At 53.3% G+C, this 13,248-nt stretch overlaps 1 protein-coding gene across 3 annotated transcripts in view; it reads left to right on the top strand.

Moving 5' to 3' along the window:
- ZFAT (zinc finger and AT-hook domain containing) overlaps positions 1–13,248 on the top strand; it is a 205,147-nt gene that overhangs the window by 183,644 nt on the left and 8,255 nt on the right. Inside the window, exon 16 of one of the 3 annotated variants that reach the window (XM_079134762.1) lies at positions 66–941. The exons of the other annotated variants lie outside the window; for them this stretch is intronic. Coding sequence (XP_078990888.1) covers positions 66–242 — 177 coding nt within the window. The 3' untranslated portion in view covers positions 243–941. Of the gene's footprint in view, positions 1–65; positions 942–13,248 lie in introns of those variants that run through there. 3 annotated transcript variants of the gene reach the window in all.

Below are 13,248 nucleotides of genomic sequence, written 5' to 3'. Positions count from 1 at the left end.
TTCAGTGAGACACTCTTTCAGTTCAGATGCCATGCGTGACATACTGGTGACCTTCCCCTGTGCAGGGCCCCGCCTCCTATAGCTCAGCCCAGCTGCAGCCGTCCAGTGGCGTGCACTTTGCCAAACTCCCTCCAGCAAGCGGTGACCGCCAACCCCTGCTGAGACTGGTGAGAAAGCGTGCTGTGTTTGGGAGAGCAATCCAGAGACACAGCACCATTGACTCACGTGATGGCGGAGGCTGACACATCCCAAGACCTGCCATCAACAAGCTGAGGTCCCGGAGAGCCAACGGTATAGTTCAGGTTTGGAGGTGACTTGTCAACTGAGACTGAAGGAGGGAAGACAACACCCAGTTCCAAGATGGCTCAGCAGAAGGACTTCCTTCTTACTTGGGGAAGAGTCAGTCAGCTCTCCACCACTATGACAAGATACCTTCATAGTGAATCCTACTTACCGTGAAGCAGAGAGGGCTCTTTTGCTTCACAATTTCAGAGGTTCAGTCTAAGATCAGGTGGACCCACTGCGGCCTGTGGTAAGGGTGGCAGAAGGTGACACATGGCAGGAGCTTGTATAGAAGCAAACAGTGCTCCCCCAGGCCCCTGTGAGGACACACCCCCAGTGACCCCAGGATCTCCTGTAAGTGCCATCACTTCTCTGTAGTGCCAACCTGTTGACCAGGCCTTCAGTTATAGGCCTTTGGGGGACACCCAGACCAGTATCACCACCATGGCAGTGTCAGCCTTCCTAAACCAAGTCTCCAACCCATGAGACCCACCCATCTGCTTCAGCTCAGTCTGCCAGTTCAAATGTCAGTCTCACCCACAACCACTCTCATGGTAGAGTGCCCATCTAGAGTAGCATGCAGTCAAATCCTTGGGCACCTCGTGGCCAGTCTAGTTGACAATCAAATTAACCTTCACACGCACAAGTGAGTTCAGAGTGCAGGGCTGTCACTCATTCCAGGGTTATGGCTCCCTCAGGTGAATTCTCAGGTGTCATGGAGGTGATGTTGGTCACAGATTTCGTGGTGGTTTGGAAATTGCAGGAGTGCACACATGTGGGTAGGTCTATACTTCTGCCACAGCTGACACCTCGGCTCAGGGCTCAGGAATCTTCTCTGGCACAGATCTTGGGTGTCAGGTCAGGAGGTGCCATCACAGCCACAGCACCCCAGGGCCCTCTGTGGAGCACCTGACCCTGTTCTGTGCATCTGATGCTTGGTGTCATACTTGCCTTCCAAGGGCGTAAATATTTCATACTACTGACCACAGGCCTGCATCTCTGTCCACACAGGGACGTCTGATCTTCAGCCCTAGAGTTGCCTGCCCCTGGCTCATGTGTGGAGAGGTGTCAGGCCTACTGCCTGTCCATTCCCAGCTCTCCAGTGCCCCCGGCATTGCCACTCTTCTGTTTATTGTTTTCTCTCCTGTGCTAAATGTTTCCAACGAGTCTGCTGGTGCCTTGTGGTGGAGAGTGGCAGGAAGGAGTGATCAAGTCTGCCTCTGACCCGCAGGCACCCTCTGCCTAGCCCTGGGCTCTTTCACAATCCCGGCCTGCTTCCCACATACCAAACTGTTGATTTAAAAATAAATGAACAAAACAAAAAAAAAATAAAAAAATAAAAAATAAAAAAAATAAAAATAAATGAACAAACAAATCAAGGCAAATGCTATAGCTTGAGTTTTCCCCCCAAAAGTCATGTTGGAGTCTAATTGCCATTATAACAATATTGTGGGATGGGGCCTTTAAGAGGGGATTCAGTTCTGGGGTCACCACCCTCCTGAAGAGAGTGAGGCTCTTAAGAGTAGGTTGGTTATCTCAGAATCTCCCTCCCTCTGTCCTCTAACGTGGCTCAATGCCGTCTGCCTAGTCTCAATGCACTAAGGAGGACTTACTGGTTGGTCCCTGACAGTGGACATCCAGTCTCTTGAGCTGCGAGCCACAGGGAGCTTTCTCTGTAACTTAGGCAGGCGGTGGTATCTGTTATAGGAGCAGAAAATGGGCAAAATGTCAGGAATCCCAGGTCTGCCTGTACCAACCCACCTTCTCCCAGCTGCTGCCACCCGCCCTTGTCATCCCCAGGTGGGTGGCTGTGGGTTGGCACTGGAGACTGAGGTTGAGGAGAGCAGAGGCACTCCCTGGCCCAGTGTGCAGAGCTTAGTTCTAGTGCTTACTAGGAAACCCTGATCACTGTTATTTGCTGTTCGTTATATCTGCTTTTCTCCTAAACCAGTAGCCTGTTGGCAAAGACGTGTACATCCAGTCTGCCCTGTTAGAGTTCCAGGCCTGAGGCTTTGGGTCCCGGAGCCGCTTTCTCACTGTGCATCTGGACCAGGGCATCTGCTGGGGAGAAACTGCCCTCGGGGGGACTTCTCAAGTGCAGCCATTGGGCTGAGAGAAGCCTGGTTCTGCAAGGGGAGCCCAGACCCAGGCCCTCCCTTGGGCAGTGTTGAGCATTTCGTCGTGATCATAGCAAAATAATAGAGAGGAGTATGGAAAGCGGAGAGGCTTCAAAGTACTTCATTATCATTTTTTAAAACAACCACTCTGTTGTATTAATTTGATTTTAAATGTGTAGCAAAAGGCCTGGCTGAAGAACCCTTGAAAGATCCTGGTCTAGGAGATGTGCCATCCGAGTTGCCTTGAAGTGGGCCGAAGCATAGTCTCTCCTCTGCCGGTAGAAGGATGAGTGAAGTCCTTCCTTTTCCATTATCCGTTTAAACTCAGTTATGTAATGAGGAAATGGGATTTCACCTTTCTGTTCCCTCACAGAGGCATACCCTAGACAGTCTCTCCCTGACTTCCAGGGATTCCACGTGGTGGAGAAAAGGGGAGGTATCCCTAGCTTGTCTCCTCCTCCTGTTTCCTTTCCCTTCAGCGCCTCCTCCACCTGTGTGCCCTGCTGCCTGTGTGTGTGACACATCATAACAGCAGGACATCCAGCACCCTCGAGTTGTACCATTGACTATTTTCCTCTTGTGGCTTTTGGTCTTTGTTGTGGCTCATCTAAGGATTCTTCCTGAAAGATGAAGAAAAAAGTGTACTCACACACTCACACACATGCACACACCTGCATACACACATGCACACACAAACATGCAGTGCATGCACACATGCATGCACACACAAATACACACATCCATACACATACACAGCACCCATGTGCATATGCACAAATACATTCATATACACATGAATACATGCATACACATGAATGCACATACACATGCACACTTTCCATATTCCTCCGCTTTCCATATTCCTCTATTATTTTGCTACGATCACAAAATGCTCACATGTACATACACGTACACATGTATATACACATACATGCTTACACATACATATGCACACACACATACTGCATTTTCTGCCTCCTGTCACTCCTCATAGTCATGATGGATTAAGCACCTTTGGAAGACCCGTGCAAATGGACCCCAGATGGCCTTTGTGGCAATCTGAGCTGTTGCCTGTCACAGGGACTGAAGGCACGGGCTGCCTAAGCCCAGGTGATCTAATGCTGGATGCGCAGGCACACAACCTGGACACTGAGCAGGTGTCTGTGATCCAGGTTTAACTTTTGTTGTCTGATTCGCAGCTCTTTGGATCTATGTGAAATGCCAAAGTCTCACTGAGGATGCTTCCCCCAGTGCGGCCTTACTACGATAACCACTTTTCAGCTGCAGGTTTTGGTTGGTTGATGAGCTTTGGCTTCTGCCTGAAGAACTTCACAGTACAATTTATTTGCTCCTGGGGCTCTGCCAGCTTTAATTATATCCAGCTCCTAGTTATACATATAGGTAGCCTCGTAAAGTCTGATCATCCTTCCCATTCCCTACAGAAGGTGTTTTCTGCAGCCTCTGGGTGGTGACTTTCAGCTTATAGACGCAGGGACAGAAAACTCGTTCGGCCTCTTGGCGATGGCTTACTTTCATCACTTAACACCACCCCTTGTCCTTTGTAGGCCTTCCTTGGTCCTCCCTTAGCTGTTTGAAGCTTTTCTTTTTCATTGTCTTAAATAAAACTCTTTCAGAGATTTCTGTTTCTGGCATAATTTCTGATGACTTGACATGCCACATTCTGTTTTCAAAATTCTTTTGTCAGACAACTTACTGAGCCCTCTTATGCCATGGTAGTTACTGAAATTCCATTATTTTGTGAAATCATTAAAGTAATTAGTCCCATGATGTGTCTGTGGCCATATGGGAAATGTCGAGAAAACTGAGCCATGAAGGCCTCTCTCTATCCCATTCAGGCCCCTTTCCCATGTCACCCCGCCGAGGATGCTAGCCTGTTGAACTGTGCTTCTCCCTTCTCTTCCTTTTCCCAAGCCCCACTTTCCCATGATTAGTCCACGGTAGGCTGCGGCTGTGGCTGGTGCTCTCTGCAGAATCCCACTTCATTTGAATTCTAATACTGCTAAGTTTATTGCTCCTTGTGTGGTGCCTGGTCCCAGTCGGCATCCTAACCTCCTCTGTGATTCCTGTCCTCCCTGACGGTGCTCCCTGGAAGTTCACCTAGCTGGCTGAGATCGCTTGGTCTGTCCCAGCTTTGGGCCCAGGGCTGTATGCCCTGGCGGAAGGGGCCAGAGCTGTCAGCCCATCAGCATGCGAGGTGAAACTGGCCTTCCTTGGCTTTGCCCCTGGACAGTGCAGCTCCAAGCTGGCCCCTGCTGCTTCACATTCCCAGGGGGTAGTAGTCTCCACCCTGGCCAGAGGAAGTCCCCTGAGTTAGAATGCTCCACTTTCTGCCCTTCCCCTCCTCTCCACGTTACCCACGAGAGCTACTTGGGTGCTCAGTCCTGATTTCTTTGCTTCTCCACCCCCACATCTGACCTTCAGCATGTTCTCTGGCCTTCATCTCCATCATGTCTCAAATAGTCCCTCTGTCTCCATGGCTGCTGCCTTTATCCAAGCCAAAATGCAGTTCCAGCTGGGCCAGCAGCATCAGCACTGGGGGCCTCTTAGAATGCAGAGTCACTGGCTCCGCCCCAGGCCTGCCTTGCCAGACTGCACCTTCCCAGCATCCCATGTGCCTCAAGCATAAGTCAGAGCTTAAGACACACCCATTTCCATCGTCAGTCTCTTCCCCTGTCTGGAGTACTCTTCTCTGGCCACACCGTGTTGTCGCTGCTCCTCTGAGGTCTGCCTTACCCGAAGGAGGACAGCTGAGTTTTTTCAGTGTAATCCATCACGACATCCTTCACCCAGAGCCCTCCAGTGACCTGAGAAGGGTCCGTAAAGTCAGATTAGAACCTCTGGGCCTGCCAGGCCCCATGGACACCTGCCTCCCATCTCCCCTTCCTCTACTTGCTCATCACACACCAGCCCTGGGATGCCTTCCCTCCCGCTGTCCTACCGAGCTAATCCCAAACACCTTCAAGTATGTGCGCAGCTATGGCCTCTGCCCCAGCTGCCCTTGGCCAGTCTCACAAGATCCTCCATAAGCCTCTTCAGCCTCTCAGATCTGTAGGAGTGTTGTTCTCTAGGACCTGTGAATATGATGAGCTGTCACCACCATTGGTTGTAGGCCACACAGTGGGTCCTAACTGAGAGGCTTAGCCACCTGGGCCTAATCAAATCCCTGAGTCACGGGTGGAGAACTGGTGGCAGACTTTAGCACAGAAAACGGGAAGGATTTGAACTGTTCCATGCCACTCCCGTTGTGTTGACTTTGTTAAGCAGCCTTAGAAAATGAACCCAGGCACTAAATAATAGGCAAATGGGGAAAAAGCGCCCCTGTGATTCTACATCAGCCACTTCCACAGTACCTGTAGCGCCTCGCAGCATGGGGTTCTGCTCAAAGGAAAGGCTGCAGCCATTTGTGGGCTTCTGCTTCCCCAGGAGCGGAGATTCAGATCTGAGGGGCCCTAAGGTCACTCCCTGACCTCACCCAACCTGTGGGAGAATAGTGGAGTGGCCGTCCTCTGGGGGGAGACCCACCCCACTTGTGCTGACCACAGGAAGTGGAAGATCTGGGAGAAGCTGCTTCCACATGGAAGTAGTTACCCCAGAAAGAAGTGCACCTGTGGTCAGTGTGGACCATCAGAATGGGATCCTCCCCCCAAGGGGCCAACACTCTTCTCCGCTCTGGGCAGTGGTGGAAGTGGGGGAGGGCAGGCCACCCGCGAGCCCGGTTCTTGGTCATCTTAGTGTGGCCATCTGGCTTCTCTCCCTCCAGCTGAAACTCTTGCAAGTGGGTGGAGACCTGGTCCCGCCCACCTCCAGGCTCTCCAGCGCTTGGATCATTGCTGGCGTAGTGTGGAGGCTGCTGAGTGTTCTGAACCACGGACCAGAGGGCAGGTGGGAGGGAGGCAGCTGCTGCTGCTGGGAGGGCTCGTGAGCTCCAGGCTGACTGGGGTGCCTTGCCAGGTGGCAGAGCAAGCAGTGTCTCCCAAGCCTGTGGCACAGGGTGCAGCAGCCCCTGGTAGAGCCAGCGGCACAGTGAGACAGCCTGGGTTGAGCCAAGATCTCACTTGATAGCACTTGACCTTGGACAAAGTGCTGCTCTTTGAACTTGTTTCCTTCTCTGTAAAATGTTAAAATATTTTTTAGCCTGCCCCAGGGGTTTCTCGTGTGGATGATGCAAATGAAGCAGTTGCCCCTGAGCCTGCTGCTGCTAAGCTTCTGATAAAATCTTAGCTTGTGTCATTACAGACACAGCGCGTTCCCTAAGCCCTGACTGCATGTGGAATTCAGCCCCACTCTCTCCCCTTGGGTGGCACCCATCCAGCAAGCATCGGGCACCATGTGGGCTCTCTGCTGGGCACCTGGAGCCCAGGTGGGAAGGACGCTGCCTCTCTCCAGGGGAACTTGTTGCTCCACGCAGGCAGTTACACTAGATTAACAAGGTTGTGGCTCAAATTACCTGATGCCTTACAACATCTAGTAGTGGAGGCAGTCTGACCTCAGGGCAGGTCCTAGGGAGGCCACTGTGGACTGGATGTTTGTGTCCCCACAGGATTCATGTGTTGAAATCTAGCTCCCAATGTGGTGGGCGGAGTTTGGAGGCGGGGGCCTTTGGAAGGTGATCAGGCCATACAGATGGAGCCCTCATGGATAGGATTAGTGTCCTTAGAGGAGGAGGCTAGAGAGCGGGCGCACACTCCTCCCTCCAGGTGAGGACACAAAGGCAATCAGCTGTCCACCACCTGGAAGAGGGCTCTCAACAAGCCCAACCATGTTGGCACCCTGATCTCAGACTTCCAGCCTCCAGAACTGAGATGAACCTGTGTTGTATATAAGCCACCCTGTTTAAGGTGCTTTGTCACAGCAGCCGCAGCTAGGCAAGGCAGAGGCTGACTTGGAAAGGCTGGTGCTGAGGCACGTTGCCCCAAGTGCAGGGGAGCTGGGGCTGGGAGCTTAACCAGAAGCACACGGATCTGGGAGCAGGCCCAGAGGGAGTCTGGTTTGGGTGGATCTTCCTACCTGAGGGAGCCACAGTAGCGAGGGCAGGTGGTCCAGTGTTCAGTGAGTGGGGTGGCACCCGTGGGCTCTAACCTCGGATCTTAGACTCCTCACCCCAGCTCCTGCGGGGCGACTTCGGAGCTGCGTGGGGCTCAAAGTAAGAAGGGGTTGACAGTCTCTTTTTCTGTTCACGGCTCGGCTTGCTACTAACATCTTGCGTTTGTTAAGTGTGCTGAGTGATTTAGGTGGATGGTGTTGCCTCATGATAAACAAATTTGAGACAAAGCTGTGACCCCCATAGGGCTGGGCTTGGATTTCCGCCTTGGGAGGGCGGGCCGGCCTGGCTCTCACCGCCGCACTGTCCTCCTCCACCCTGCTGTCCAGCAGGGCTCCTCTGGGGTCTTGCTGCGGCTTCTTCCACTCATGTCTGAGGACAGGCAGAAAACTGCTAGAGAAAACCGACCGCCGGACGGGGGGAAAGTCAGCCCAGGAAAGTCGCCAGGGCTTCCCCCCCTGGCCTGGAAGGGGCACCTCGGGGGCGGGACAATAACACCCTGCCTCGTGACTGCCAGCTGCACCAGCCTGACAGGACCCGGGCAGAGAGGGAGGCTGGGCCTGCAGGGATGGGTGCTTGGGTGGCTTTGTGAAGACGGGGCATGTGGGTGCTTCCTGCTGAGGGGCGCAGCAGAATGACCCCCACTGAGGAGAGGAGGGAGGCCGGCCTGGCCCTGGGGGGTCTCCAGGCTAGATGGAGAGGTAGGGAGGAGACCCCCGTGCGAGCACCTGGCGATGAAGGGGCCCTGCCCGCAGTATGTGGACTGAGAACTGGAAGTCCAACGGTGTGCTTAAAGGTCAGCAAAGGAAAGGCCGTGCGCAGAAATCCTGTCTAAATAGCAGCAGGCGCTCCAGCCATCAGCTGCCGCCTGCCTCCTTCCCCACTGTGGCTGCAGTGCCATCTGTTCTAGTGGGGTTTAAAATAGTCCTGAGGGACACGCTAGGATACTAGAGTGACACAGCGCGGTGTCTGTGGTGCACCTACCCTGAGGAGCGCGTGCTAAGCACAGGGTAGTGCAGGCGCATGGGGAGTTCTGCTCAGTGCAGCTTCCTCCCAGAAGGGCTGCCATCCAGCAGCCATGGGGAGTCCTGTGCCAGGCACCACCCCCTCTGCTTCTCTTTGTTCACACAGCACACTCTAAGAGAATTAGAGGCCTGTTGCAGGAGAAGGGTGGTCTTTTTTAGACCCATTTCCCGAACCAGAGGAGTACGAGGTGTCCCGGTGGTGAGTCCTGTTTGCTCTGCAGCGCGTGGAGACCTTTCTGTCCTCTCCTGCAGTGCAGAGGCCGGTGGCGCCTCTCTCCCTTCGCAGGTCCCTCTCACAACAAAGGGAGCTGGCCCTTCTCCTGTGGCTTGGGCCAGCCGCTGGTGGACATGTCACGTTGCAGTGGTGCCCCTCTGTGTAGGGCTCTGCTGCTCAGCAGACAGGGTTGCAGCTGCCCGTCCCCTGGGAGGCTCAGCACCTCAGACCCAGGACATACTCGCAGGGAAATGAGTGTCAGCAGGCAGCCATTACAGTGCAGGCTTAGGACCATGTGTGGCATGTATTTCCAGAAAAGTCTGCTGTCTACATACAATCAAGAAAAAACCGGCAGCAGGGCAGGCAGTGTGCCGGCCCCTCTGTGAGCCATCTCGCCTCCTCACTCCCCGCCGCCCTCTCCCTTTTAGGCTTTCAGTCTTCCTTGACATCTGTAATGGGTTCTTCCTGCCTGTGAATATCTTGATATTCCCACAGGTTTCTTGCAGATAACACCCCCGTTTTTGTTTGGTCTGTACATACATATTTCTACAGCTAGGAATTTATGGGGGTTTTTTTACAAACCACATTCACTTATGCCATCTCTTTCCACATAAATTTGGGATTGTATTTGCCATTTCCTTCTTTCTGACACGTGTGACTCTGCTCTGAGCACAGGGCTGTGAAGGCCAACGTGTGCTTCTGACCCTCATGAAGTGGCTCTGCCTCCCACCCTCAATGCAGGGGGCTGTGGTGTGGCTGTAGTCTAAGCAGTGGGAGAAGCCCTAATTGCTTTGGAGGGTAAGCTCCTGCCTGGAGCCTGAACGTCCCCCGTGGTGTCACCTGGAAGAGCCGGCTTTGGGGTTCTTTGCTTGTTCTTCTGCTTGGCTCTAGTGAGCTTTTTGTCTATAGCCCTCTGACTCTTACCACGTCTTGGAGTCGGGGAGTGTCCGGGACGAAAGGGAACTCAGAAGATGTTGGCACCCTCTCGTAAGAAACACTTCACCGTAGCCCTTCCTCTGATCTCGGGGTACGGGAACACTGAGCAACGAGGCCCAGCTCAGGCTGTAACAAGAGCACAGCTCTGTGGAGAGGAGGATGGGCTGGAGCCCAGCCTGGCTTTCTAGTCTCAACAGAGCTGGACACAGCAGGGCAGGTCATCTCAGGAGGCGGGCAACTTGACCTGGTTCACAGGGTCTCCACCCCACAGACGTGTGCTCCTACTGAATGACGAGTGTTTTGTAACATCTGTTACCATCCCAGATGAAATTCATAGATGCTACACATGCATGCCAAAAAGAAATCACACCAGTGTCTTTACCGTAATGGCAAGGAGAAGCAGATTCAGTTACTTACAGCACAGCAGTAAGACTTCAAGTATGTCACTACTCAGCCATAACTGCCTAAGAGACAGAGAACAGTGGTCCCCAGAGATGCTAAGGGCCCCATCCCCAGAACCTGTGCATGGTAGGTTCTTCATGGCAAGAAGGAATGAAAGTTGCTGACTGGCTGAATTTAAGGTGGGGAGGTTGACCTGCATTCTACGGGTGGGCTCAAGCTTATTGCTGCCTTTATATGGGACAGAAGAGTCAAAATCAGAGGGGCAGCATCATGGGATTACCCAGCCACTGCTGGCTTTGGAGGTAGAAGGAGCCACAAGCCAAGGGGAGACAGGGGGCCCCTAGAAGCTGGAGAAACCAAGGAGGAACACAGCCCTGCTGATGTGTTGATTTCAGGCTTCTGAACCCCAGAACTGTAGATAAAGCTGTGTTGTTTTAAGCTGCTAAGTTCATCATCACCTGAGCATAGTCTGCAATGGGTGCACCAGCTTCCAGCCAGGCTGAGTGAAGGTGGTGTCTGGGGGTGATCCAACGTGGCGAGCAGCCTGCAAACACTGGGAGCTTTCCTACGCAGGCCTCCCTCAGTGTGCACAGGGGCGTACTTCTCTGAAACTGCACACAAAGCATTCTGTGCTTATGTGCAACTCAGAGTTAGGTTCCAGGTTCAGACCGTCATAAACAGCATTGTTGTTGCTATTTGTTTAGTCCTTATGACTGTGCATTGCCACCACCCGCACATCTTCCTGAGCATCGCGCAGAGGGTGGAGGGCTGTGCCTCTGGGATCACAGATTTCCTGCACAGTGCAGGGAGAGGAGTCCAACAGAAGACAGCAGGATGGAGAGGGAGGCCAGTGGCAAGTGTGATCTCCTCTCCAGGCCTGCCAGGTGGAGTAGCCCCTCAGGGGGCGGGCAGCGAGGAAGCTGGGAAGGCGGGGCTGTTTTCCCCAGACTCCTGAAGGGGAGATGTTCCTGCTGTCTGAATGTAGGATCGCAGGGAAGTCAAGAGGGAGCCCCGGCAGAGATGGGAACCCCAATATGGTGCTCCTGGAACAACAGGATAGCATTAGCAACAGGGAGCTATCCTCAGTTCTGGAAAACAAGGAACTATATTCTGTATCCTGTTGTCAGTCCCAGCCCCCCAGGACTGACAGCATGTCCAGCTGTCCCCTCAAATGACATCATGCTATGTATCAGAAGACACAGGCAGCTTTTTGGCCCTACATTTTCTCTAGCACAGATGGCTAGGCAGCTGTCTTTGAGTGATGTCTGATGGGTCTTGAGGCTTCCTTAAGGTTGTCCTCAGGTGAGACATTGTGACTTGAAGGTGTTATGGTTTAGATGTGAAGTTTCCCCCAAGAGCTCATGTGTGAGACGATTCAAGAAAGTTTAGGGGTGAAATGACTACATTATGAGAGCTTAACCTAGTCTTGATTAATTCTCTAATGGGGATTACCTGGATGGTAAGTGTGGACAGGTAGGCTATGGCTGGAGGAGCTGGGCTGATGGGGGCGTGCCCTTGGGGTTTATATTTTGTCCGTGGTGAAGGAGCTCTCTGACTGCTTCCTGGTGGTCATGTCCCAACCTGTTTTCCTCCACCACACTCTTCTGCCATGATGTCATGCCTCATCTGGGGCCCAGGGCAATGGAGCCACTATCTTCAGGTTGGGACCTCTGAAATCATGTGTCCCAAAATAAACTTTTCCTCCTCTAAAATTGTTCTTGTTAGGTCTTTTGGTCACAGCTGCAAAATAACTCACTAAAACATGAGAGTGGTTGAGAAGAGCTTGGGATGGCAGCTGGTTCCTCTCTTGGGAAGTCCAAGCTGACTCTACAGCAGCTGCACTCACCATTTGCTCACCTTGCTCTTGGTGCCATCTCAGACCGCGGTATCTTCTACATGTGCGCCTCAGTCTGACTGAATGCCACCCTGTATTGGTGGCTCTAGGAGGTGAGCTGAGATGCCCACTCGAGTGCTGATCCGTGGCTGTGAGCGGTTGCCTGAGAACACTGTGATCAGACCCGTGCCTGCGGAGGAGCGGGCTGGGAGCGCCGACTGCGGCTTCATGGAGAAGCCAGCCGCTCCTGCTGGTGCTGTGGACACGGAGTTCATGGGAGAGGAGGCCACGGGTGTTTCGGAGCTTTTGGCCTCTTGGGCAGGTGGTGATGCCTCTTGCCCAGAGGAGGCTAAGGGAGGGAGGAGCCTTGGGATGGGTGGAAGTGAGTAGTTGGATTTCAGCTGTAAACTTGGAAGTCGCCTTTGACGTCCAGGAGGATGCGTCCAGCAGGGAGTAAGCTCTGCATGTTTGCATGTCAGGGAAGAGGTCTGGCAGTCATGAGCCTGAAGCCCACATTTGAAGTGAGTGGATGAGAAGCTGTAGGGAAGGGATGTAGACAGAGAAGTGGTTCCTGCTGGACGCAGGGGCTCTGCTCCAGGTCCAGAAGAGGAGGTGGAATGTAGCAAGGACCAGAGGACACGCTGGGTGCTGGGCGGTAGTAGGAGGGGAGAGAACTGTGCAGAGGGAGTGGAGGAGGGAAAGAGTTGGAGGCAGCTGCTGCCAGAGGCTGAGCAGAGGCAGCGGGAAGAGTGGTAGATGGGATGGCAGCCAGGCTCCAGGGACAGGATAGGTCCAGGGAGGACCAGGCATAAGCCTGCCTGGAGCAGGTGAGGAGGGAGTGGTGTGTGACTGTGAGGGACACCATTCTGTGGCCTCCTGTACCTTGTGCCCACTGTACACACCTGTAATCCCAGCAGCTCGGGAGACTGAGACAGGAGGATTGCAAGTTCAAAGCCAGCCTCAGCAGCTTAACAAGGCTCTAAACAACTCATGGAGACCCTGTCGCTAAATAAAATATAAAAAGAGGCTGGGGGTGTGGCTCAGGGGCTAAAAGCCCCTGGGTTCGATCCCTAGTATCAAAAAAAAAAAACCAAAACAAAACCACCCCTGGGTGGTGAACATATGGCAGGTATCAACACAGGGCTCTGCAGGAACAGTGGCTCAGGGAGCCTGGGAGCTTCCTGGAGTGGGGTCGTGTACCTGAGTTCCCAAGGGCAAGATAGGGAAAGGGTGTGGTTGGGGCTTCAGGCTGGTGGAGGAGCAAAAGTGGAAGGGAAGTGCAGAGGCAGGAAAGAGAGTGTGTGGGGGTGCAGGCAGGGATCAGCAGGAAGGTCCTGCCTGTGCAGTGGGGGAGCTGGGACCTTATCCCAAGGGTT

This window comes from Sciurus vulgaris (assembly GCF_902686455.1).
Source record: "Sciurus vulgaris genome assembly, chromosome: 1".
Classification (NCBI taxonomy): Eukaryota; Metazoa; Chordata; class Mammalia; order Rodentia; family Sciuridae; genus Sciurus; species Sciurus vulgaris.
This window is presented reverse-complemented; position numbering and strand designations above follow the sequence as displayed.